A 27,091-nucleotide genomic window follows, 5' to 3' on the forward strand; every position below is an offset into this window, starting at 1 on the left:
TTAATTAATCAGTTTTGTTATATTTATTATTTGGGCTTGAGTTTCTGTCCAAATTTGTATCATAAATATGAAAAATAAGTTTTTAGTTAATCCAAATGTAATCTATTACTATTAAGTAATTTTTTAGAAAGAAAACGGTTTTATTGGAGCGACGTCGTTTCAGCTTCAAGCTGGGGTCGAAAAGGTTTAGAAGATAGAAATCATGACAAGAATTGTTTTAGAGTTTGTAAACCCTATCAGAGCAAACAAAGGTCTGTAAACATTGTTAGAATTATGAGTGTATTGCATGAGGTAGTTTCATCATTTATTTATCTGAATTTAAGTATATAAAGTCATGTAACCCATTCTTTTTACATTAATGAGAATCAACTCAATGTAACTTCCAAATTAGTTTTTGTCTATTTACTTTCTTGCACTTTTTAATTTAATGAACCCTAAATCCTATCAATAAATAAACAAGCATCGAAGGAATTAATGCTCAAGGTTTCCCCAGTTTTGCATTGAGTAATTAACCGATCGCAGCTAGTTAATTGTTAGTTTTTGTGTCATTATTGGATTGTGGGTCAATTCAAGTTTTGAAACGATGCTGTCGGTGCTGGCATGGATGCTACTACTGTTGGGGGTGAAGTTAATTGGATGACTCGGATGCCCTAATGTTACTGTTCTCAGTGATGTTTTTTCTTTTTCGTTATTGATGTGTCTTGGGTTAACTTGTGTAAGAAATGTGTAATCTGTGTAACTCCCCGAAGCTCAGACGACTTAGAAGCACAAAGAAATACAGCAGCGGCTGTGCAGCCTCCTCATAATCAAGTTCCTAATCCTAACCAAGCTGCAACTACAGAAAGGCGAAAAGATTTAGAATTATCAAAAAGAAAGCCAGTAGTACCAGTATCGCAACGTCCTCAAGCTCCTAATCCAAACCAAGCTGCAGATGCTGGTGCAGCAGGAGTTTGCAGCCACAGCTTAAACTCTGGAGTAGTCTTCACGTATGCAGGAGAAGCCAGCAGTTGTACTACTTTTGGCTGTACTGAGTGCACGATTTGCTTGAAGAAGTTTGAGGATGGGGAGGTCTGTCGCTTGCTGGTCGGCTGTAAGCATACGTTTCACCAAGGTTGTGTTGATGAATGGCTGACCGAGGCAAGCCTCTGTCCCATGTGTCCTGCTCCAATCTTGTACGTACTGCACCAGATATTAATGTTCGATCTTCGATCTATACCAACTCAACAATCTCATAGCCATCATAATCGTCAAGCATTCTTCCCATCATTTTACGAAGCACTACTCAAGTTAACTCTTAATGTTAGGGAACTATAATGGTCGATCAGGTCGTTGTTTAAGTTTTGTGTTTTTTTTGTCCAGTGTGTTTTAGATGGTTGTACGTTAATTATGAGTTGCAGGGATCCCAAGTAGCAGATTAAACTTATATAGCTAGTTAGTTCGCTGATTTTGTTGCTTTTAAACTTACATGATGGTGGATGAGAAGAATTATCTTTACAAAATCATGTGGCATGGAGATTTGCAGGGGCTTATATCTCTCTCTTGAGACTTGGTTGGATTCTGGTCCAAGCATTTTCCATACAACAGAATTAGTTCCTTGAAACTCTGTATTGTCTAGATAGTCATCCTTATTTGCAAATGCATTTACTTGTTATTAGAATGCAGATCCCGTCATATTGTGATCAGTAAACGTAAAGCATTGATATCTCCAAGATTTTGGTTCCTACAACAATCAGAACAAAATTTGTATCAACTAAACAGTAATTCAATTATTTGAAGTGGCTGCTAGCACTATTATATTCGGCAGTTTGAGGATGCACAACTCACTTGTTAAGAGATGTTTCAATGATTTGTTCACACTTTCAAGCGCAAATCACTGCAAAAGCAAGTAAAAACTTGTGTTTGGCAGAGCTCCTAGAGAGCTGGAACCCAGGAGGTAACTCGAGTGAACAAATTGCCAGGGGCTAGAGAGCGAGGCAATTGACGTGTTTTCATGCTTTCTTGTCTCTGGGAAAACAGCAAGTTGAATTCTGTAGATACATGCAAACCGAAGTTGCGGTATGAATAAATGATTCTGTAGAATTTGCTACCCGCATGGACCATTTTTCAGAATTTTTTATTTTTTTTTTGGATTCACGGCAAGGACCTGTCCTTTTCAGATTTTTTTACACAAAGAAATAGCAAATTATACCAACTTTTTGTTTTAGGTGAAAGCAACTCATTAAGCAAAGGCCAGAAAAGCCAAGTAACAAGCAAACCTGCAACAACATATAGAACTCAAAGAAGCTAAGAGAAAGGGAGCTAAGCAAATCATAGATGCAAAGCTCCACAGCTAACAGAGCGAAAAGGAAATCACAGAGATGTGGATCTAAACAAATTGTACTGAATGGTACTCCAAGTCAAGCAGCAGTCCCACTTTAGAATGTGATGATGAACAAATCGCTTACTTCTTGTAGATTTTACTCTAGTATGGAACACACATGTATTTGTTATCCAAAGGAAAAGCATGCATATGAAGAACTTTGGCCAAATGTTGATGGATATCTATCTGTAGTTGCTACTGGGTACTCACAGAAAGTACAAATTAAAATACAAAAAAAGTGAGGCAACGAGATCATCATAAGCAAGTATTACAAGGACTGGGAAGATTACTATAAATAGTTCTCGTGAGCAAACAAACTTAATCAACTCAACAGCACAATATCAGATCAAAATAGGGAGTAGATATCATTTATGAAGGACAGTATCATAGGGACATATCTAAGTGAAACAGCACATTATTATACCATTGTGTGTGTCTTAGTCTTATTAGGTTTCCTGTTAGAGATAGATTCGCATCTCTATAATAGATTAGGATTATGAATCCTACGATATTGTGGTTATGTAATGCTTATATATAAGCCCAATTATCAATTAATAAACGGTTATGTTATGTTCCATTACGTTGTTATTATTCTCGTTTTATTCCTCCTCAAACACATTTGATATTAATTTAGCCCCACTCTTTATCCATTTGGATGACACAATTCAATCGTGACTATTCACTCTAAAACATCTAATAATATTTGACAAAAATAATACAAAAACTATGGTTTTATACTGGCATAAGGCCCTTTACGCCCTACAAATAACGGTAGGGAATTATGTGCAACATAGTATTAAAATGACAAATGCAATCAAGCATAAATAGAATAAAACAAAAAAATAGTGAGAAATGCAACAGAATTCTGTGTTTTCTTGTAGCAACATATTATGAAATTGATAAAACTTTATCATGAGGTTTGGCGTCATAGCTAGGTTTTCGTCTAGCTAGCAATTTAGTTTTTGACTTTTTGGAGGAACATCTGCTCAAGTGAGAAACTTGTAGACACAGCTCTACTTAATCAAGATTGATTACCAGTGGTCAGTGGAAGACTAGAAGAGGTGGGTTCTTCATACTGTATTAGCAATTGATTACTATTGATGGGCTTAAGCAATTTACATGAGCCTAAGAATGCATGAATTTCATAGTTACTTACTGAGCGTGTGAACATAAGAATGCATGAATTTCATGATTACCTAATGACCGTGTGAACGAGACTCGTAGTTCTGTCGCCGAGATCTTCAAATAGCTCAATTACTTCCAAATCTTCAATCTATTCCTTTCGAGCATTGGTATTTACATGAAATTCGTCAATCTATTACATGCAATAACCTCTAGTTTATATATTTCAATACGTGAACACTTATACTAACTAGAATGATTTGTTAAATCGGGTTAGCATCTCAGGTTCCTGGACATTTGTTTCGTGTAAAGAGTAAAGACAACAAAAATAGGAACAAAATTAAAATAAAACGAGTGAGACCAGATTCTGGACAGCCGGCGTTTCATTTGTTAGTTTATACTTTCTGGCATGGACTTCATCGAAACCCGACAATGACATGCGAAGGGAAACACGTATGCTACTGCCGGCTCTCTTTATTACTTATTAGTATTATTCTGCCCTGTTCTCCGTTTTGGGTGTATGAATTTTACAGTAGTTTCCGTACTTTGGCAGTAATTAACTTTGCTCTCTTTCTTGTATGTTGGTTTTTTTCATTTCCCTTGAGACCTTGTTTTCTTCTTTTTTGGTTTCATTTTTCAATGATATTCACCACCCAAAGAGCAGTTGAATCGGCTCCTCGATGGAAATATGATGTGTTTTTGAGTTTCAGGGGTGTAGACACTCGCAAGGGTTTCATATCCCATTTATACCACGAACTGCAGTACTGGCAAGCAATCAAAACTTTCAAGGACGATCGGGAGCTTGAAATAGGAGCATCTATATCTCCAGAACTCTTGACTGCAATTAAAGGATCACATCTCGTCATCGTTGTTCTCTCGCCAAACTATGCCTCTTCCACCTGGTGCTTGGATGAGCTTGCAGAAATTATTGAATCCAGGGAAACGAGAGCCAACACAATTCTGCCAATTTTCTTTAATGTGGAACCGTCTGATGTACGTAATCAAAGGAGGACCTTTGCTGAAGCGTTTGCTAACCATGAGAAGTCCATTGATGACATGAAGAAGGTTCAGAGGTGGAGAGCAGCATTGAGAAAAGTGGCCAATCTCTCCGGATGGAATTTAAAGAGTTATCAGTAAGTATGCTTTAACAAACTGCACTTCACCATTGTAATTTACTTATATATGAACTTTGATTTCGAATCAATCGATTAGCCAATTACATCCTTATAGTAATGATATATTTTAGCATGATAATTTTTTTTTTCCTTTTTTTAGATCTGAAAGAGAGGTTATCAAAGATATAGTCATACGTGTGTGGAGTGAAGTGCGTCCTCTGATCTCATTGTCAGATTCTACAGACAAGTTAGTAGGAGTTGATTATGGACTTACTGTAATGAGTGGACTTTTAGCTCTTGAGGTGAATGACGTTCGATTTATAGGGGTATGGGGTATGGGTGGTGTGGGTAAGACAACTCTTGCTAAGTTAGTGTTCCAAAGGCTTTCTCATCATTTTGAAATCACCAAGTTTCTTTTCAATGTAAGAGAGGTTTCTGCAAAACATGGCACTCTGGTTGATCTACAAAAACAGCTCGTTTCCCCAATTTCAAAGGAGAATACACAAATTTGGGATGAACAACAAGGGACTGATTTCATTAGGAAGTACTTGTTCAATAAGAAAATCCTTCTTATCATTGATGATGTTGATCACTATAACCAACTAGAAATATTGGTCGGAAATAAATCTTGGTTTGGTGATGGAAGCAGAATTATTGTCACAAGTAGAGATGAACGTTTGCTTATCGAGCATGATATAGAGTTGTCATTCAAGGTTGAAGGGTTAAATGACCACAAAGCTCTTGAGCTCTTTAGTCAGAATGCCTTCAAGGAAGATCAGCCTAAAGATGAGTTTTTAGAATTGTCCAAGTGTTTTGTAGATTATGCCAAAGGGCTCCCATTAGCTCTGAAAATTTTGGGGCGTTCTTTATATAAGAGAGATCTAAATGCGTGGAATAGTGCATTGGATAAACTAAAGACCATTCCTATTCCAACTATATTTGATTCACTCAAACTTAGTTTTGATGAGCTAGATGATATGCAGAAGAACATTTTTCTGGATGTTGCGCATTTCTACAAGGGGATGGAAAGGGGGCAAGTGATTAAAATATTTGAAAGCTGTGGTCTTTGTGGTTGGATTGGCATAGATATTTTGATTGAGAAATCTCTGATAACTATTGAGAGCTTCGACAATGTTGAGATGCATGATTTAGTACAAGAAATGGCAAGAGAAATTGTTCGTCAAGAGTGTATAGAAGATCCTGGTCTACGTAGTCGTTTGTGCAATCAAAATGATATCTTTCGTGTATTCAAGACTAATACTGTAAGTAAATAGATAAATTTGTCAAGTTTATACTAAACGTTTTGTTTACACTGCTAATTAATCATTCAGTTGAAGGAAAATTTTGTACAAATATCTGCAGGGAACAAAAGCAATAAGAGGAATCCGGTTGTGCTTACCTAGCTTAGAAGAATCAGGCTTGAACTGGAATCGAGGCTTTTCTAAGATTTCTGAATTAATGTTTCTTGAATTTGATAATTTAATGATTAAATCAGGGCCCCAATATCTCCCTAGTACTTTAAGAACCCTGAAATGGAGTTTATATCCTTCCAGAGTTCTTCCAGCAAGTTTCCGGCCAAATTTACTTGTTGAACTTAAGATGGAAGATAGCAAACTTGTCCAGCTTTGGGATGGGAAACAGGTACATGCATTTTTATTGATATTTTCTTTCATGATTAGTGAACTGCGCAAGTTTTCAGAAGGTAATTGATTACTTTTTACCATTTTAAACAGGACTTTCCTAACTTGAAACGTATGAATCTTTGGGGCTCTTACAACTTAACCAAGACGCCAGATTTCACAGGTGTTCCAAATCTTGAGATCTTGGGACTTGGAGGTTGTAGGAATTTAGTTGAAGTTCACCCATCCATTACAGTTCACAAAAAGCTTATACTGCTGAACCTCTTAGGCTGTGAAAGTATTAAGAACTTCCCAACTGAGATAGAAATGGAATATCTTGAGGACTTTTACTATGGTAATTGCTCAAAAGTAAGGATTCCAGACTTTGCAAGAGGGATGAGAAATTTATTAAGTCTCGACTTAGATGGAACTGTGTTAGAGAAAAGAACTTCATCAATGAAATTCAGCTTTTGGAACTTACTCACCAAAAAGAGTTTGGAGCCTCTGGTATCGTGTTTGTCTTCTCTAAGGGAGCTGCGGTTTCTGTCAACGTTGAGTCTTAACGAGTGTAAACTTGGTGAAGGTGAACTACCTGATGATATTGGCTATTGCATGCCATACCTTGAAGTCCTATATCTCACTGGTAATAATTTTGTTACTCTCCCTGCAAGCATAAAATGCCTGTCTGAGCTTCAGTTGATTGATATGAGTAGGTGCAGAAGGCTTCAACAAATGCCGGATCTTCCACCAAGTCCGAGATTAGTAGTAAGGCTGGATGATTGTGCTTCCTTGAAGATGTTGTCAAGACAATCACCAGTAGTGAACACTGTGAACGTATTGAAAGTTTGGGACTATTGTTTTTATCTAACATCAGTCAATAGCTTTGGATTGATTGATGATGAAGGATGGAATGACGGAACATTTTCGATGCTCAAGCACTTTGCCTCTCAGTTACCCTGGCTCCCGAAAATCCTTCTAAAGATTGACGTTTTCACCATTATAAGTCCTGGAAGCAAAATCTCAGCGTGGTTAAATATTCAAGGTGAGGGAGATACATTATATGTGGAGTTACCTTCGGATCGAGAATCATGTAGATCAAAGTGGACGGGGATTATGTTATGTGTTGTTTTTTCAAATCATAAAACTACTCCAGCCGAGGTAGATGAGTTTGTAGTTCGATGTTCTTCACGAGGAATAGTTTCCCATCCCTTTCGGGCTAAATTGGCAAGCCATTTTACTGGAGATCACATTTGGGTGTTCTATCTGCCTCGTGAACAAATGCAGCGGGGTATCACAAACATCAGCTTCTTGTTTAAAGCTTATTATTCAACGTGGAGTTTGGAAGGCATACCAAAAACTCCATGCCCGGATAGTGTAAAGAGGTGTGCGGCCCGTTTGCTATGCGAGGAAGACTTGAAAGAGCTCGACAATGCAACAATGAAAATCAGTAAGTGGAGTCGTAAGTATTGCGACGACGAGGAGGCAGAAGAACTTCCAAGTAGTAGTGGAAGTGGAAGCGGAAAGGATGGCCCTAGCAAAGAACCACTCTTCAAAAGACTCAAGGCATGAATTATTCTATCGATCACAACCATAGTTGCAAAGCCAATGAGATGATCGTCCTCTCAAACAGTTATGTTAGTAAGATCTCCATCTCATTTCCAGCCAGAGCTTCTAATACTGGCCGCCGGCACATAGTTTTAGACTTTTAATTAGTACTACATGTTATGTATTGTTGTAGTCTTACATGAATTCTGAACTTCTGATAATATACATGCTTCTTTATGCGAAATACTTGCGGCCATTGTTCTGATGGTATCATTGCTCAGTGCAGGTTTGAAATAAACGCTTTTAAACATTCATGCATGGTACGTTCACTGTTGGAGAGGAGAGATCTCACATCTAAGAAGTGACAAAGAAAATAAAGCTTATAAGTGGGTGAATAATAACCAATTGTACCGAGGCCTTTTGTGATTAAAACCCAACACCTGTGAGGTGGCTAAGTTGGGACAATATCGGTACAGTTGGTCCACGGGCCACGCTTGTCGCTGTTTAACATGGTATCAGAGCGGGTCCCTCTCCAATCGCGCCTCTAATCTTTCATGGACCCGAGTTGGGTGCCACTTTGTCATGCCATCGGAGGATTTCCGATTGGATGACCACTAAGTGTCGTTGGTTACTGGACCTTAGTTTCTTTCATCCCAGTATGTGGGATGTTAATCTGTCACGTGCAGACCTAAAAATTAGGTTGCACGTGAGGGGGCGTGTTGGAGAGGAGATATCCCACATCTAAGAAGTGACAAAGAAAATAAAACTTATAAGTGGGTGAATAATAACCAATTGTACCGAGGCCTTTTGTGATTAAAACCCAACACCTGTGAGGTGGCTAAATTGGGACAATATCGGTACAGTTGGTCCACGGGCCACGCTTGTCGCTGTTTAACATTCACTACCTTGTTTTGTTGCACAGATGAGCAGCTATTGTAGATTCATTTAAATCACACGTCCGTTTTAGAGAACAATAGGTAGGTCAATTCATTCAATTCGCTAGGGTTTCAGTGATCATGTTTTCGTTTCAAGTATGCTATTGCTAGGAGTGCAATTGTGCAAAATAAAAGCGGCTGGTGCCTGGTGGCCTCTGCATGCATTGTTGACGTATGCAAGAAAGCTGCAGTTTGACACCAACGACTGGCAATTGCTCGAAGAAGTTCATTGATACCAGTGTCCCGATTCCTTCCCGGCTGTAATGTTAACAAAGGCCAATATCCCCGTCGTAAGTTTCATGAAGAAAAGGTATTTGGTCCGTTTATAACATCAAATGGTTGGAATTGAATGGTCCAACTTCGGTTTCTAACCTCGAAGAATTGGAACTTTCAATCTAATGTTAAACTATGCCACACCTAATTGAAGAAAATGACTATTAAGGAACAACAAGTGTTTAATTTTATGTGTGATCCACACCTAATTTTAAGTGGCACGGAGTAACTACGTGTATTGCATTTGTGTTGCATTTCTTAGATGAATATGGAATCTTCTCATATTTTCAAAGAAAGTAATTTGAATCTTCTCGTTTGAGTATAAGATAATTACGTAGCGGATGCTCTTTGCTAATATTGGGTTTAAGATCGCTTGAGGAAGGCTTGAGAGTTACTTGACAGCTTAGCTAGTTCTCAAATCCACATTTGTCTGGAAATTCTTTTAGCCCTAATTGAGAAGATTGGCTTCTGCAATAATCCTAAAATTCACTGGATTTCAACAGAAGCTGCATGATATGCAGTTATGGACATAGTCCTGAAACATGGTATACATATCATATATGTGAAAAATTCAAAAGCACCTTAAATAACATCTGAATGGTCCAAACCCTAGTCAACTTCTAGCTATGAGGTCCAAATCTCATGCCCTATCACCCAAAAAATGGCCACTAGAATAATAGTCCCCGCACTACAAATGTAATAGTAACCCTATAACAATATGAGTTCCATACTACTTACATTTTTCCTATATATTAAGCATTACCCCACAACCGACCATTAGAGAAAACAGACCCACCTTGCTACACCTCATCCTCATTGAGCTTCCCGTCACCGACTTTGCTGGCGACTTTGCCTCCTTCTCCGCCTTGTTAGGGTACGTGCACGTTTTGTAACCTGCCACGTGCCCAAAAATTTTAAATAATTTTGCAATAATATATGGATTTTCCAGTATATTTTTTATTTTTATTTTCTGAAATATAAAACTTACTGGGATCAGTGTTGGTGACGACTCCGGTGCCGTTGAAATCGCAGTTGATATCCTGTGGGCCATGCTCCTGGTAATAAGCGTTCATGACGTAAGCGGCATGCGACTTCACTGTGTTGGGCTCGAAACACGGCCCACCGTTCTGTATGGGCTTGCAGTCTATTCCGCTGCTGCATACGTAGTCAATGTTCTTCTGCAGCGCCGCGTTGCTCACATTCGACTTCGGCACGCACCAGCTCTTCCCCGCCGCCGCCGGAGACTGCGCTACCCCGTCGGGAGTGGGACCCATTGCCACTGGGCCTGTCGCTGCACTCGCCGATGGGCCTGATGCCGGCCCTGATGCGGGGCCCGCTGCCTAATTAGATCAATATGAAAACGCGGCACCATTACACACAAAACGACAGCGACGTGTAAAAAATAGTCGTAAAGCAGAACCGCCCACTTCTGTTTTTCACAGTAGGAAAGCAGTGTGTCAGAGACACGGAGCACAAACTTGGAATACGGAGGCTTCCAAGCGTTGCGATCTAGCCACGTGTCGTACACCAATGGAAAACGACGTGACGTACAGAAAAGTAGAAGAAGCGGAGTCATACAGGCAATTAAACTCGAGTCGTGAATAAGGAAATTACAAATTTTACCTGGCCGTTACGTAAAAGGCCGACGTCGTAAACCGGGTCGAAGTCGGATTTGAACAGCCCGTAATTCTGCTCCGACAGAGTGGGCTTCAGGTTCTCGTTGAACAGCGCGAAAATGTAAGTCTCGAAAGTCCTGTTCGGCATCAACGGCGTGCCTTTCCCGGAGCCGACATGGCGGATGAGGTTGCCGTTGTAGGCCTCGGCGTTTTCCAAGCTCACACCGAGTTGGTTCGGGTCGCCGGCGGAGGGCCAACCGGTTTCGGCGACTACTAGATCCACATCTTCGTAGCCGACCTTCTTCATCGCCGAGAAAACCGCGTCCATCTGTGCGTCGAACATGTTGGTGTAGTTCATGCCGGTAGCATTGTCGAAAACTCCGCTGTTCGGTCGGAAAGTGGCGTAGTTGAGCGTGTCGGGTGAGAGTCCAAAAAACGGGTAGGGGTTGACGAGGAAAGGGGACTTGGTCTGGCGATGGTACTCCAAGATCGGCTGGAAGATGACCTTGTCGTAGCCGGAGCGGAACTGACCGAGGCTGGGTGGGCCCGTGTTGGGGGCGAGTATGCCGAGCGAGTGAGGTGTCGAGACCTGAATGGATGTGACGTTGGCGAGGCTGAGGGCCGAGTGGAGCGCCTTCATAGCCGGCAGGAGATGCGCGATGAGGTCCTTGTCCGACGTGGCGAGGATTTCATTTCCGACGGCGATGCGGTTGATTTTGGTGCGGGGGTAGAAGGGGAGGATGTTGGCGGCGACCCAGGACTGGGCGGCGGGGAGCTTGGCGAGTGGGGGGAAGTCGCCGTTGCCAACGGTGACAGTGACGGAGATGCCGGTGTTGGCGAAGGCGCGGAGGACGTCGGGGTTGGTGTCGAAGATCTTGACTCGGTCGATGGTGGTCTTGGTCTTGAGGAAGGTGGCGACCTGGGCTGGGGGCGGGAGGTTGTTGGCTACTGTGCCGTAGTTGACGCCGATAGCGGCGGTGAGGATGAGGTGGCAGGCGGAGAGGAAGAAGAGGAGGAGGAGGAGCTTATTGGGCTCCATGGCTTCAGGAGAAGAAGAAGAAAGTAAAGGAAGGACTAAAGAAGAAGAGGACTGTTGTTGAGTGGTAGTACCTGGGAAGCGAGCATATGTTGTTTGTATTTGAAAGGTTTTGGAGGAAGGAAGAGTGGGGCCCGCCTTGATTGGGACTTTACGTCGGTGTGGGTAGACGTGGCGAAGTGGGTCCTTTGCTCACTTTGCTGGTTCTGTTTTTTCTTTTCAAAGGTTTGATTCGACGCTTTCGGTTTATGTCATCGACATCATTGTTTTGGACGGAAACCGTTACTTTGATTCTGTTGAAATGAAGTGTGAGGGTTAAAGGTTCTACAACGGATATATTAAGGATTCTGGCCTCCATAGCAGGGACTAAACTCAAACTTTGGAGAGTAACAGATGTTCGAAATTGTAGTAGATTTAGTTTCGATGTTAATGAGTAAAAGTAATTTGAGTAAAAAATATACGTTGGACGAATGCTTTAAACTTTTAAGTAATTTGAGTTTGAATTAAAGAACTGCATCTCTCTTGCGTTTGGTCTATACGTTAAAACTTGCTGTATGTGAAGATACAACTTACAACTATACGTGTATATCAGCATTTATAGAGAATTTCAGAATTTTTAAGAGATCAGTATGTACAAAGGCGCGCGTTATTGCTTTTCAGAACATATTTGTATGATCTGCTAAGCTGGTAGAGTGTGTTAACAACTAAACAATGCGAGAGTTGCAGTTGATGCAACTGAAAAGAACCCTTGATGTAAATTTCTCTGCATCAAGAATGAACTATTCTTCACGACAAAATGGGGCAGAAACATCTCCAAACACACTTGGGTAGAAACTGCAGCTTTCTCTTGCATAAGGGAAGACTCGAGCTACATGCCTACATCCAGACTTTGTTTTTGCCGTGGCAACAACTTGGTCAGAATTGGGAGCTTGATCAATGGAGTTATGTTGTTGTCGGAGACTTGGAGCTGCTCGTTCCAGTTGCAGTAGCCAGAGAGAAGTTTCAAATTCATGACAGAAAATCCAATGAAAGCTAGGGCTATAATTGAACCGTTAAGCTGGAAAAATATATGCGCCCATCTCTGATTAAGTGACTTTACAATCTGGCTCATGGTATCGAATGATTCAAATCTAAGAATCCATATATCACAAGAACCACGAACAACCTCATCCTCATGGCTCATGTAAAGCTATAACTGATTCTTTTTCAGCTGTTGTCTTTAACAATTCATGTCTCTTTGATCGATGGTTGTCGCCAACACATCCACTCCTGAAAACCCCTGTGCACAAGAGTTTTACGTCATGTTATTGTAGCAAACAAATGGAGATTAATGGTAAGGATAGCATTCGAGTCCTATTTTATTGCCTATAGTCTACAGCTTCAATTTAACTACTACTTGAAATTTGAGCAATTCAAAGAAGGCAAAAGCAAAACTAATTCAATATACCACAGTCTGAGATACTGAGGTCTGAGGCTTGTGCAGTTTACAATAATGCTAATATTTGAAAGGAATGGAAAGAAGTCTTGTGACTGAGAAGCTTACTTGCGCAGGGAAGTTTTTGGGGTGCTCATCAAGTTTATGAAATGAAGCATGTCCAGCTAGTGCTCTTGATCGATCAACAAGTGGAAATAGTAACTTTCTTTCCACCGCATTTATGCTGCATGGACAAGATCATAGGTCTAGGCTGATAACATCTTCACTGTATCATTTTTCGCTCTAGAAATTATATTGTACAAGGAAACTGATGGTCTCAAATCTGACTCCATCATGTCTTTAACTAGTATATCAGCCTCTTCCCATTTCCCATCAGTACAAAGAACTCCAATGGTCGAACTGTAACTAGCCACATTCGGAACCATTCCTCTCTTTCTCATTTCTTTGAGCAACCTCAGGGCCCTGTAAGAGCTACCCTCTTTGAAGTAGCCATGGATCATTATATTAAATATGACATCACTTGGCTCCAAATGTGAATCGTTCATCGACTGTAACAACTTCGATGCTTCAATCATATTACCTTTCATGCATAATCCATGTATTAAGACCCCAAAGGTGTAGACATCAGGCACCAGTCCAGAGTTCTTCATGGAGGAGAACACATGAAACGCCCTTTCCATGTCATCAGATCGAACCAGGGCATCAATTACAATCGTATACGTCACTTTAGAAGGAGCCATCCCCCTGCTCTCCATCTCTCTCACCAAATCAGTAACTCCAGCAGAGTTTCGAGCTTTAGCAAAGCCTTGAATCAGCACATTATAAGTCACAAGAGACGGAGACTGCCCGCTCGACTTCAACTGATCAAACAAACTCATTGCCTTGTCCAACTTCCCAAGACCACAAAACCCATCAATCAGAGTATTAAAAGTAACCACACTTGGACAAATCCCATCCGTCTTCATCTCATTCACAAACCTCTCAGCTTCCCACACCCTCATCTCTCGACAACCCGCCAATCAAAATATTGTACGTCACCACATTGCAGGCCATTCCCCTCTCACGCATTTCATCAAACATCTCCAACGCACCACTCATTTTCCCATCCTTACAATACCCACTAATCAAACAACTATAAGTCCGCGTATTAGGAACAACCCCATTACTCTTCATCTTCTCATACAACTCAAACCCTTCTCTATTCCTTCCTCTCTTAAAAAGCCCATCAATCAACACAGTATATGTATACTGATTCGCCACCAACCCAACCTCCCCCATTTTACAAAACATCTTCTTCGCCCTCTCCAACTCACCATTCTTGCAACACCCGTCAATCAATGTAGTGTATATCACCACATTCGGAGACCGCCCCATTTCCTCCATCTCATCCAAAACCCCAAAACCTCTATCCAACTCACCACACTCGCAGCAACTCTTCACACAATCCCAAAGCTATACAAATCCAATCCCACCTTCCCCTTAAACTCATTGAACACCCGCCACGACTTGTCAAAATCTCTATCCTTGACAAGGAATCCCAGTATGTTGTTGAAAGTGTTCGATTTGGGAACGAGGCCTTGTATGACCATTTTGTTTAAAAAGTAAAGGGCTTGCTCTGGGAGCTGGGACTGAACATGGGCGTTGATTGATTGCTTCGTGGAGAAGAGTAGAGGTGGGGAGTGGGGTCGAGTTGGGTTGGGTTGGGTTAAGTCGTGGAGGAGGGACGAGGGAGTGAAGAATGGGGATGAGATTCGAGAGGATAGGAGTTGGAGAAGGAGGAGTGGGCGTGGGTTGGGAGATTGGAGGAGATGAGAGTGTGGAGAATGGAGGAGATGGAGTGGTGGGTGTGGTGGAAGCCTTGGAGAGTTGAGGTGTTGAAGATTGATAAGGCTTTCAGTGGCGGGATCTTCACCATTTTCTGGATCAGGAGAAGAGCTTCCTTCGTTGGCGTCATTTTTCTTTGCTTCTCTGCTTTTGAGACAGTGCTGAATGGCGGTTTTATTTGAATTTTCTAGCTTCTGGTTCGTGGGCCGGGTCGGGATCTTTAAAGAAATAACTCTTTTTTAGACCGTAAGAAAGAACACTAAGGGTTGGGCCCCTGGTGTGGGCTCTAATTAGTTGTTTTATTTGTTTAATGTCTTCTATTTATGTTTTCTAATAATCCCCTACAATAGTTTTGCAAGGATTGTGCGCACTCTCTGTGTCATGTCTACTCTAGTTAGGTGGTGCATTCTTTACTTCGTTAAATAGTCGATGTCGCCTAGTGGCAGGATGAGACTAAGTGTCATCGGATTTATTGTTCGGTGGCAACATAATTGGAGAGCTGTTTTTTATTAGACATTAGGATATGTAACTATTGCTTCATCAATATTTTGGTTACGTATCTAGTGATCTCTCCTATATATCACCGTTGTTCGAAAGGAAATAGAGTTGTTATTAGTATGGTATTCTTTGCTAGTTGGTGTTTTGTTTGGTACTTATTTATATGGATCTTTAATTTTATGTCAGATTTTTGTAATCAGGGGTTCATGCTTCACGTCTCCCATTGTATTCGATGTTTTCATTAATGAAGGCTTGAGGACAGTCACACTAGCCCTTACATAAAAAATCACTCAAAGAAGTGCATTTTTACAATAATTGTTGAAATACTGATACACAAAAAACAAGGTCGGCCACGTCCAATTTTAAGCCCAATGTGGAATAAAAACGTATGCCTCATTCATAAAAAAATTACAAAAAGTTTATAACAACTCCTCGAGCAGACTTACAGAATTAAGTTTCAATGTTCCTATTGTTCCAGAATCTGATCATCCAAATTTGTTTGCTCTTCAACATGATTATGATATAGCAGAAACCCAAATCAGATTAATCGTATCATCAGTTCATCATATGCAATTAAAAATTAAACTTGTATTCATATTAAATTTTTTAAAAATAACTGCATTGAAAACGATATAGGGAAAACCTAATAACCCATACACTAAAAATTAATCTGTAAATTGAAAATGGGTAGAAAAGACCTCAGTTGAAAGAACCAAATTTGTAGATGTCAAGTTTCAAATTTGTCAATTCACGCTGTAGAGAGACATAGATAGTCAAATTTGCTGAATCGGAAAAGCCCAAATTAGGAGATGTTAAATTCAGACTACACTGAATTGAAAGAAGATGTGAAATCGACGAGAGAGGAAATTCAAAATTGGAAGAGGATGAAAAAGATATTGGGGATTGTGAGCAATTTATATAGAGAAATTCACCATGTTATTTGATTATGAAGAAGATCAATTGGCTCTATTCTTCTCCATATTAATGGGCAACCGATATATGATTTGGGAAATTGGGAGAAAATTATGGAAGAATGAGTAAGAAGAGCTGAAGAGGTAGATTGAACAGATTTTTTTTTTCCAGCGTTGGGTTTAGGGAAGAGAATGGCATGATTCATATCAATTGGAGTTATTTCATAAAATCAGTCTTTTTTAAAGATATAATTAAATATATAATTATTACACATTAAATATTTTAACTAGAATTTATGCCCCTTGGTCTTGGGCCTAGTGCGATCGCACTTGTGGCACTGGGCATGCACAAAAATGTACAATGTTGTGGTAAACTTCATAAATATTGAGTGGATTTTTGTTAATACGGACTAGAAAGGGCACTTTCCAAAAGCTTTGAGAGTAGAAAATTAGTCTTCTTTTTTCTCAAAAATAAATAAATAAACACTAATTTGCATAGAATGAGGTAAAAACGGACAATTGTCATTAGTTTTGTGTTACAATCAAATTTGTTGGAAAATTAAAAGTGGCAAATGATGACCTCTTTTTATCTATGGGAGACTCTTGTTACCGTTTAAAAAAAGGGTTTGGAGATGATCAACATATGGACCATATAGCCTGGCCAACTAAACGATTTAATTGTATGAATAAAGGAACATAAACAGATGATACAAAGATTCTTTAAGCTACAAAAGGCACAAGTTAGGAGGAATATTATATTATCATTACATTTGGAACATTTTTTGTGATGGGATAAAATAAGAAGCCAACTAAACCATCACATCGATAAGTAAAATTTGATCTAAGGGGGTGTATTCAATTAGGATTTTATAGGATTATTTTTTATTTTAAGAATTTTCGAAATTTTGTGGTATTCAATTAAGATTTTAAACAATCCATTGAAATCTCAAGATATTCAATTAAGATTTCAAAAACTCCTATAAATTCTGGTGGTATTCAAAAATAGATTGATTTTGAATGATTTTATTTATTAGTTGATTTTATAGGATTTTGAAGTATTTTTACACCATATCATGCGTGTTAAAAATAAGGTTATAAAAAACGATAGGCGTTAATCGGACGGACAACTAAAAACCAGCGCCCAGAGAATTAATCGGGGATTAATCGGATTTATATTTTTGTATATATTTTAAATTTTTAATAACAAATAATTATATAAATACAATTAAAATAAGAATATAATGCATGAAATTAATGTAAAAAATATATATAATGTCTAGAATACTGAAAATACATATGTTCTTAATCTTTAATCCTTAGAAATGTTCAACAATATTGATCTAATGATCTTAGCCTCTTAGGAAAAAAAAAAGAAATACAATTTAACAACAATGAACTTAGGAAAATCAATAATAAGAAACACAATTCACCAACCCTTTGGAAAATAAGAAAAACAATTCAAACAACGGGAATGCATTCTTGCAAGCCTAATCCCTTGGAGCTCCTCAAATTCTTCTTCTCCATATCATTCAAGTACTTCTTCTGTATCCGAATTAAACTCAAAATCCATAACTTAAAAAAAAAAAAACCCTAACCGCCCAGAATCCGCCCAACCGCCTAGGCGGGCAAAAATTAGCCAGCCGCTTAACACCGTCGTTTAGCACAAAATCGCGGCAGGCAGGGGTCTCCGGGCGACTAGACGGCAATTTTTAGAACATTGGTTAAAAATCAAGCATCTAGATATGAGATTTTAATGTACTCTCTCTCTCTCTCATGTGTTTTATTTTAATTGCTTAAATCAAGTTTTATGGGTTTTTTAATGATTTTGTATAATTGTTGTAGGCCAAAAAGAAATGATGGCTGTTTTTATAATTGTACTGATAGTTGTTTTGTTAAAAATCAATTGTATAACAATTAAATTTCATATTTTAGAATACTATTGAATGTTAATTGGGTGAAAGTTTATAAAATTGTTATTATATCTCTGATCCTCATTCAAGATAGTTGCACCTTTGTGATATTGATTTTCTTTATTTTATTGATGCTTATGGAAGTTTATAGAATTGAATTAAACTCATGTGACTTTAGAATTATGTAAAAATGAGATATTAATCTCTAATAATACATAGGGATGTTTGTTATTGCTTAACATGCATGTATAAAATTAATAAAGATGTAAGTAACTAGTAAATATTGCTAACATATCATTGTATAATCTGTTAAAATCTTCTAAATACAATACAATTAATTATACTCAAATCATTTATGAATTCAACAATTCAGTAAAACTCCTTAAATTATAAGAATTCAAACAAAATCATTTGAAATAATAATCTTTTCCGTCAAAATGAATTGCCGCATGGAATTGTAGTTCAGTAGCCGAAATTAATCGAAAGCCCCCGTACGCGTGTAAAGTTTATCGGCGGAACTTGAACCCGACTAGAAAACCCGGCCCACATGTACCCCACGATAAAGAGCGACCAAAATTAATCAAACGAGAGTCAAACGGGTCCTACTCAAACAGAGAAAACTGGGGGGAGTCACTCGCATGTCACTCCCAGCTGCTTCCGGTAAAGATCTGAACCCGAATCCGGATCCGAATCCAAGTCCACCTCACGGAGCCCTAGACGGCGCCGATCCCCTCCTCCAATCCGGCGCATTCATCGACGCCGCAGCTATGGAAGAAGAAGAAGCCGGAAATCCCCAATCGAACGGCGTGGATTCGGTGACGCCGGGGACGAGTAAGGCCAAAGGTTCGGATCCTATGTCGATGGATTGGTTGCCGGCCGGCTGGAGAGTTGAGTATAAAGTCAGGAGCTCCGGTGCTACTGCTGGAATTACTGATAGGGTAAGGTTTTGGGTTTATTACTTGTTCTTCAATATTCAATTAGCTCAGAAATGAAAAGTTTAGGGTTTTATGGAACATTAGTGTTAGTTGTTTAAATTAGCTTCATCTAATTTAGGCTGAGCAGTAGTTTATATTTGGTTAGATTGTACATAAGAAGCTTTGTAGGGTTTATGGATTGGTTTGATAATGTTTCTGAGTCAAAGACGATCATTTTAGGAAAGGTTGAAGTGAGCAAGTCCTGAAAATGAGTAGAAACGAGGAAAATGGGAAGTTTAGATTGTTGCTATAGAGTTGTTTACAGATTGAGATAATGACATTACTGAAAATAGTGAGATATTGTATCTTGTATTGAACTTGGTAAACTTGGTTTCCTAGTCCAGATGTGTTTCTAGCCTTCTGGGTATGGACAAATTGGCACATGCACATAGTTTTAAGCCATAATCGTATATTTATATTCGGTCTCTAATACCTTCTGTTTTGGGTTTCATTGCCTTAATTGAAAGAAAAAAAATTGTCCTCAGGCATTTCTATTCTTAGCAGTTTTGGTTTTCTGTAAGGCAACTGCTTAAGAGAGATGTTATGCTTATAGTTAGGGGTCAATACTTATTATTGAGCTATCATCTGCGGGTACTGTCTACTACTTGTAGCACAATTTGAGCTTTCAAAACATAATTGTTCACTGATATAGATCAATGCCATCAGTTTACAAGGTAGTAATCAGCCCGGTGACCTTTTTTTGGGCAGTTTAATGGATGTACAAAATTAATAGCATCTCTTTCCCTAATATACTATTGAATGCATTCTTCTACTTTTCTTATTATGATTGAATCTTTTGGCTGTGCTTAAGATCAAAATTTAAGTGGACATTGAAAATGCTCTTTAGGTTTTCATGCTCAAGATATTTTGTATTCATTCTTGTCATAACACCCACATAAGCCATAATATTTGTTGCCTTGATGGATATGTTCATCTAGGTGGTGACTTACTATTTATTGAATTAACAAACTAATTGATTTAAAGAAGAGGGTGGAATTATCAGTGTGAAAGATTAGTGAGGACACCACCATGTTAAGGTGCCCCACTGAGGGTAGGCAATATGGGTTCTTCTCCGAGCTTTAGAACAGGAATGCAATAAGTCATCCATTCTCAGTCATTGGTATTATGTTGCATAATGAAACCTCTTCATAAATTTTACTTGATTTTCCTTTTCCTTGATTATCTTTTGATAGTTCTCATCATGCGTAAGATGTCCATAAAATTCCATGTCAATTCAGTATGGACAGTATTTCAATGAAGGGCTACCTTTTCCTCTTCGGTAATTATGTACCTGAGAAAAGTACTGCAAGAGATAATTTTTTTCTTAAAATTTTTGGGGACTGTTTAGATGCTTAAAGATATTGATCGTCTTGAAATAGTTTTGGGGTACATTGGGGTGTGTGTGTGTTTCCCACTCAACTGATATCAAAAACTAGTGCGGCAAACTGATATTGAAAACTAGTACGGCAACTGATATTAAAAACTAGTGCGGCAAACTGATATTGAAAACTAGTACGGCAACTGATATTAAAAACTAGTATGGCATGGGATCCACTAATGCGCATTGTTTTAGGTAAACTGATCACAAAGCAAAAGGTCCAGATATGTTGTTCTCTAGTTAGACTTCTACCTGTCACTAGCTTGAGGCAACTTCGACACTCTTTTTGTGTGGCTCGTCCATAAACCATTACTCATTGAGCGTCGTGTTATAATTAGGGAACAAAAAGAGGGATAATCAGATAAAAGGAAGAATGGTACTTGTGGCCTATGTTTTAGTTCATCGATCGTGCAATTCTATTTTCCTACAACTGAGTGGGAAAGTAGACTCCATTAGGTGGACTTTATACTAAGAGATTACACTTCCTTTTCTTTTGAAATATTATCCGAAGTAGCATAAGCACCTGTAATTGTTATTGCTAGGTGATGTGTCTATTTCTTTAGCAACTTTCATCATTTGCGATAGTTTCATTTCCATAATTTAAATGCCATTGTCAAAAAAGATTGCACTGTAACCATGATCAAAGTATGAAGAAGGCTTAAATCATCTGTTGCAGTATTACTATGATCCAGTCTCAGGTCGTCGATTTCGGTCAAAGAAAGAAGTCCTTCGCTTTATGGAAACAGGGACGCTCAAGAAGAATGCTGATTCTGACAAAACGGTGAGTTAGCATCAAAGGTTAATGGTAAAAGGTGATACATTATGCTTTATAATTTCTTAACCCTGTTTTGTCATCCATCTTATTTTTGGCAGTCCGAGGAAGGTTCTGCGAGCAAAAAGCAAAGGAAGTCTAGCACAAAGCCCAGATCTGTTGTCAACTTTGATTTTTCTGATGTGCCTGCCAAGGTTGAATGGGTTCTCACAGACTCCTCTCAGTGGTCCTGGACCCCCTTCATCGGTGATCAAAAGGTACCTGAGTCCACTGCCAAAGAATGGGCTAATGCATTCACAGTCTTCACTTCCAATAGCAATATTGGCCACACTCAATGAAGAGACATAGAACCACCCTTGTGAATTATGAGGTTGTACCGCCCAAAGACAATTATTCTTTGCCAACAGACCTATAGAGTCACTGACCAATGTTAGATCCCCGTATTTGCAGTCCGTCAATTGAAAGAAATATGCCTTCAAGGTACTTTTGGGACATATGAATCCTACCATGTGACAAGCAGCCTGTTGAAGTTTGCATTTCAGTTTTGACCAAATTTGGGTAGCAGGGCTGTTCAGACCTTATTTGCTTTTCCTTTAGTGCCATTTTATTAGTTTCTGGATCCATGATGGTTTCAATCCAAAGGCTCTTGGTCTCATATTTGGGTGTACAGAGGGGTATGTAAAATGTTTGTTCTGGAGTACAAATTGGTAGTCTGTATATGCTCCTTCATTTTTTGCGTACAACAGTTTATGCAGTAGGACTTGACTTCTTATTTAGCGAACCTATGCGGCATGAATCGAGATTGTAATTTGCTTCGGAAAACAAAAGGAAACCAAGCTTCGTCATGTTTTGTTTTGTTTTTTTTTATTATTATATGAACTTCGTTGGTCTGTATTGCCATGTTTTGTGGGAAATGTATTGATGGTAAGGGGTATGGGAAAACTTGATTTTCACTTAAACTATTGCCTTTTCCTGTGTTACAGGTATTTTTCACTGGCCTCGTAGATTCTTATTGTTTGAAAACCACCGCTCGTGGGTTGTAGCATACGAAAACCATCCCTTTAGCACAGTCTGCACAGCTACGGAAATAACGCACAATTGTCATCTCACAATTGGAAATAACAAACAATTCAGAGGGAGTTCAGCTGATATATCAATGATTCAGTACTAATGGGATCAAATCATGTTTGAATATGGTCGTTCGTTTGCCTCGGTCTATTATCAAATCATGTATTTGGGCCCTTTTGCAAAGTAAATATACTGGGCAAAATCAGGACAGGCTCAACCCGACCCGACCCAACTTGTGCCAGGTGGATCTTCTCTTCTAGTTCACTCTAGGCTCTCACTGACAGAGTTAAAACACACAAAAAAAGGGGAGGAAATTCATCGTCGGTGGCAACTGGAAATGCGTATGTCTCTTATTCTACGCTTCCTTGTATGCTTTTGTGTTTCATGTTTTGTCCCATCGACATGTTATACAAACTTGATTTCATTGGGTGAGTTTTGCTTGCATATCATCGAACCCTTTTGATGTAAATTAGACTCAAGAGGCAATACTAGTGACCCAGTACTGAGTTTATGTCAATAATCATGAGAGTAGTGTTTTTGGTGTTAAGTTTCTGATAAGTAACTGTGGGTTATTCAGAATGGGACAACTTCAGATGTGAAGAAGATTGTCACCATATTGAATGAAGCTGAAGTCCCTTCAGAAGATGTTGTGGGTAAGTTTTAATTCTCTTTTGTACTAATTTGATTTTGACACTTATGTTAGTTTGCATCATATAAAAGAGGACCTTGTAGAGTGTTGTCATGTTTTTCAGTTTTTGATGGAGCTGTGCTTTTACTATTATTGCAGAGGTTGTTGTGAGCCCTCCTTTTGTGTTTCTTGCTTATGTGAAAAGCTTATTGCGGTCTGATTTCCATGTTGCGGTACAGAACTGTTGGGTTCGGAACGGTGGTGCTTTACTGGGGAAATTAGGTGTGTTTGATTCCAGTTTTATACTTATAGGGGTGTGCAGTTTGGCCAGTAAGGAATTTTATTACAAACTGATCAGTTTCTTGTATGCTCAGTGCTGAGATGCTGGTCAATTTGGGGAATCCCTGGGTCATTATTGGGCATTCTGAGAGAAGCCAACTTCTAAATGAATCCAATGAGGTAATGAGGGCTGTTGACCTTGCATCTTTGCTTTCTAGTTTCTAGCATGTAGTGTGTTGCAACTTTGCATAATCAGTTAGTGATCTTGTGGTTCTCTTTCTGAATGCAGTTTGTAGGGGACAAAGTCGCATGTGCACTTTCTCAAGGCTTGAAACTTATTGCTTGTGTTGGAGAGACTCTTGAGCAGCGAGAATCGGGATCCACAGTAGCTGTGGTTGCCGCACGAACGAAAGCAATAGTAGGTAGTCTTTAAGTAGCAAGATTCTCATGTTCATCTTTTGGTCTGGTATAATGTCTTTGGTTTAGCAGGAGTATTTTACCCATAGATTTATTTTACACGGGTTCAAAAATTTGATTACACCAGCTGATTCACCTCACCCGTTTTCTATTCCAGATAAAGTATCAAATTGTGAGAACATTGTTTTGGCATATGAACCAGTCTGGGCCATCGGAACTGGGAAGGTTGCAACCTCTGAGCAGGCGCAAAAAGTAAGTGTGGTTGAGTCGGACGTAACATGTTTTGTGTTCTGTTGTGTCATTGATCTCCTCGTTCTTGCAATTTGTAAACTTTTGTAGAGTTTGGCATTTTGCATTGTTATATATGCCCTGGTCACTCAACTTTCTTTGTTTGTATCAGCTAACAATAGCCGGAAGATGAATTTGAACCTAGAGCTTCATCTTTGCACAAGATGTGCCTCTTTTGGTTAATCTTAAATATTTAGGGTGAATATTTACATATTTGACTTCAGCATTAATAGTGGGGGAGGAAATTGGACTCTTGTCAAGTGAGTTACATCGGTTTATGAGCGTAAATGCTGAGTCTTGGATTTTGGTCGTGCTCGAGTTATTAGAGGGGGTAATTGATATCTTCGGACAAATTGAATGACGGAGTCTGGCAAGCACGCCTCTCTACCACAGCTCTGTCTTACTACTTGTGGCATATTCGACCTGGTTGGTCTATTCATGCTTATACTCTGGAAACCATATCAATCATCAAAGCAATCTTATTGAGCTTCTATATGCATTTTGCATGGCTACTATGCATTCTTCTTATGGTAGCAAGAACTAGTATGTTAACATTGATTCTCAACACTCCAAAACGTAAACATTGGATGCTCAATATCCCCCAAACTATATTAGTTTATAATCAAATGTTCGATGGTTTGGTGTAACATCAGTTTTACAGTAGCAGACTCCTGTGTGCAACTCAGTTTTGAAAATCCTTTGTATAGATTTGTGGTCAAAAGAATCTCAAATATATTGTGGCTGGCCTTCGTTTACATATCATCATGGTTATATATACTACTGACATCTTAATGAGTTGAGGTTATTAATGAGTGTTATTTTCCCCCAATTCAGGTCCATTTTGAATTGAGAAAATGGCTCAAAGATAATGTCAGTGCTGAAGTTGCTGCATCAGCCAGAGTTATTTATGGAGGTACTCTTCATCTATAAGCAATGACTCTGTCCAAATACATCCTCCCTCTACTTGTGTTTGAATCTTTGGTAGCATTAAATTACCAACTAATCATCGGAATACAATAAATGTTAAGCCACCAGGAGTGATCTTTATTGAGAAGCATAGCATGAGTGTGGCTGGTTGGTTTGTGTTGCCCTGGTCAGTACTTTCCACCACAAGTCAGTTTTCGATGCTGATTGTTGAGTCACCCACTCTGAAATATTTGATTTATAGGACTCCAAATCATGTAATTCTAGAACATACTGAACCAAAATTTGTTGACCGGGTTGGTTCAGACTTTTGGTCTGAGACACCCAAGGTGGGTGCTTATATTTCTGTCTTCTTGGAAAATTAATTAAGGCAGTATGTCAAAGGTGAAACCCAAAATTGATTCAATGAACTGGTTCTTAGAATCATACAACACAAGTTGTTTAATACTCTAGTCTAAAAGAATGTCATCTTTAGGTTATGTATTGGAGCAAATTGCAAAGAATTGGCAACACAACCAGACGTGGATGGGTTTTTGGTTGGCGGAGCTTCCCTTAAGGTTGTTATTTTTTCTATATTCTTTGTCTCAGCTGTATGTTTTCTTTCTTTCAACTTGGTTACTGATTCTTTTATGCATGTTTTATTCGATTAGCCGGAGTTCATTGACATTATCAAGTCCGCCACAGTAAAGAAGGATGACTGGGGCTCAGTAGTGTTTGTCTAGCTTCAAGAAAGTTGTGATTTATCGAGTTGTTAACTAAATTACTTGGGCAAGAAGGAAGGGAACTTTTCCAGCACATTCAATGTAAGAACTAATAAGTAAATAAATAAATATATATATATATATAATATATATATATATATGTGTGTGTGTGCTTGTAAGAATTCCTGGATTTGGGAAGTTGTATGAGGCAATCCATTTGGTGTGGACAAATGGAAATAAACGGATATGATCATGTGCTTTTCTGTTGATTCCACTTCCAGTTGTGTGGAGATCTTTCCCTAGTTTGCATATCTTGATTTTGCATGATATCTGTTAGAATTTGGGATATTATGCTTCCTAACTTTTTGGGCAGGAGAATCATTGTATTGTACACCTCAAACGGAGGTATGGCTTAATTTGATACTTAGTAGTTAGTATTACTCCTCCCATCACATCAATTTGGAGGAACAGACTTGTGGAGTCACGGTTATTCTCATTAGCAAGTAACATTTGTACACTTGTAGTCTCAGAGATGCTTGATGATGGCCATAATATTTATTTTCACACATACAATCCAACCAAAAATCCAAACAAGTAAAGCAGCGGAAGCACAATGATCATCTCTAGTCTTCCTCTCAACTTTCGTTTCCTATTCCTCTCCAGGTTATCTTCTGCGAACACAATATTCCTTCCACATTTGCAGGTACACTTTCATATGAAAACTTAGAGATAAAATAACTTCAGGTGGCTCTTGTCTGCCTCAATATTCAAAATCCCCTTTCCGGATTGCACCCTAGAGTCTACACCAAATTTTACACCCATAACAACTTTCCGATATATTAGTACAATCCAAGAGACAACTAGAGCATGCAATCATGATAATATTCTGAATGCAACTCATATAAACCAATGCACTAAAAATTGTCCCCAATCATTATGATTTTCATCTCTATGTAGGAAAAGCAAATACTAGTCGTACCGACAATTTCAAGTTGTTCATAGATTTGATATAATCTTAAGCGTCGCACACGCTCTCAATGGATTCATATTGTCAATGCAAGTGATCAAGATCGCAAGGTCATTGATTGATAAGGATCTCACAGTCTCACAGCTACACGTGCATACTCAAATGATTATTCATTGTAGGAGAAGCAACCCTACTTGAACATTACGACTCTTCGGTTGGATTTTGGTCTATTCGGTTCGATTTTGAATATGAATCAGGAACTGAATTGAATTTTCGGTTCAGTTCAATTCAGTTCACGTATGTAAAACTGAAAACTGAAAACTGAACTTATCGGTTCGGTTCAGTTTTTTTTCGGGTTTTTTTATTTTTGAAAAAAAAAATTGAATTAATTAAAATTGACATATTGAATGTTTTGAAGTTTTTCCCTTTTTTTTACTTATTTGAAAAAATTATAAATATGAATATATAACTACAATACAACCGAAAAAATGAGGGTT

General features: G+C 38.8%; 5 protein-coding genes across 5 annotated transcripts; 3 read left to right on the forward strand and 2 right to left on the reverse strand.

Moving 5' to 3' along the window:
* The first annotated feature begins 3,225 nt into the window (after positions 1-3,225).
* LOC126787424 (TMV resistance protein N-like) lies at positions 3,226-7,784 on the forward strand. The gene is made up of 4 exons (XM_050513314.1): positions 3,226-4,614; positions 4,757-5,858; positions 5,959-6,237; positions 6,330-7,784. The coding sequence occupies exons 1-4, from the start codon at positions 3,914-3,916 to the stop codon at positions 7,782-7,784; spliced, it is 3,537 nt and encodes a 1,178-aa protein (XP_050369271.1). The 5' UTR covers positions 3,226-3,913.
* A 1,714-nt stretch (positions 7,785-9,498) lies between these two features.
* On the reverse strand, positions 9,499-12,020 carry LOC126786179 (glucan endo-1,3-beta-glucosidase-like). Its single transcript, XM_050511929.1, has 3 exons — positions 10,592-12,020; positions 9,957-10,308; positions 9,499-9,862 (listed from the first exon to the last, which is right to left on the reverse strand). The coding sequence occupies exons 1-3, from the start codon at positions 11,621-11,623 to the stop codon at positions 9,714-9,716; spliced, it is 1,533 nt and encodes a 510-aa protein (XP_050367886.1). The 5' UTR covers positions 11,624-12,020; the 3' UTR covers positions 9,499-9,713.
* Positions 12,021-12,381: 361 nt separating this feature from the next.
* On the reverse strand, positions 12,382-15,009 carry LOC126788274 (pentatricopeptide repeat-containing protein At4g11690-like). Its single transcript, XM_050514247.1, is given in 5 exon segments — positions 12,382-12,899; positions 13,164-14,066; positions 14,068-14,494; positions 14,497-14,835; positions 14,838-15,009. Coding segments are annotated over 4 exon segments (1,704 nt in total). The 3' UTR covers positions 12,382-12,899; positions 13,164-13,300.
* A 3,769-nt stretch (positions 15,010-18,778) lies between these two features.
* LOC126787786 (methyl-CpG-binding domain-containing protein 5-like) lies at positions 18,779-22,163 on the forward strand. The gene is made up of 3 exons (XM_050513686.1): positions 18,779-19,136; positions 21,227-21,331; positions 21,424-22,163. Exons 1-3 carry the CDS (start codon positions 18,837-18,839, stop codon positions 21,658-21,660), a joined length of 642 nt encoding a protein of 213 aa, XP_050369643.1. The 5' UTR covers positions 18,779-18,836; the 3' UTR covers positions 21,661-22,163.
* A 517-nt stretch (positions 22,164-22,680) lies between these two features.
* Positions 22,681-25,772, forward strand: LOC126787426 (triosephosphate isomerase, cytosolic-like; the record flags this gene model as incomplete). The annotated part of the gene is made up of 9 exons (XM_050513315.1): positions 22,681-22,731; positions 22,968-23,043; positions 23,258-23,300; positions 23,393-23,477; positions 23,587-23,719; positions 23,872-23,966; positions 24,837-24,915; positions 25,402-25,483; positions 25,577-25,772. Coding segments are annotated over 9 exons (681 nt in total), but the record flags the coding sequence as incomplete, so codon positions are not given.
* Positions 25,773-27,091: the final 1,319 nt, after the last annotated feature.

Source organism: Argentina anserina, chromosome 3 (assembly GCF_933775445.1).
Source record: "Argentina anserina chromosome 3, drPotAnse1.1, whole genome shotgun sequence".
Taxonomy (NCBI): Eukaryota; Viridiplantae; Streptophyta; class Magnoliopsida; order Rosales; family Rosaceae; genus Argentina; species Argentina anserina.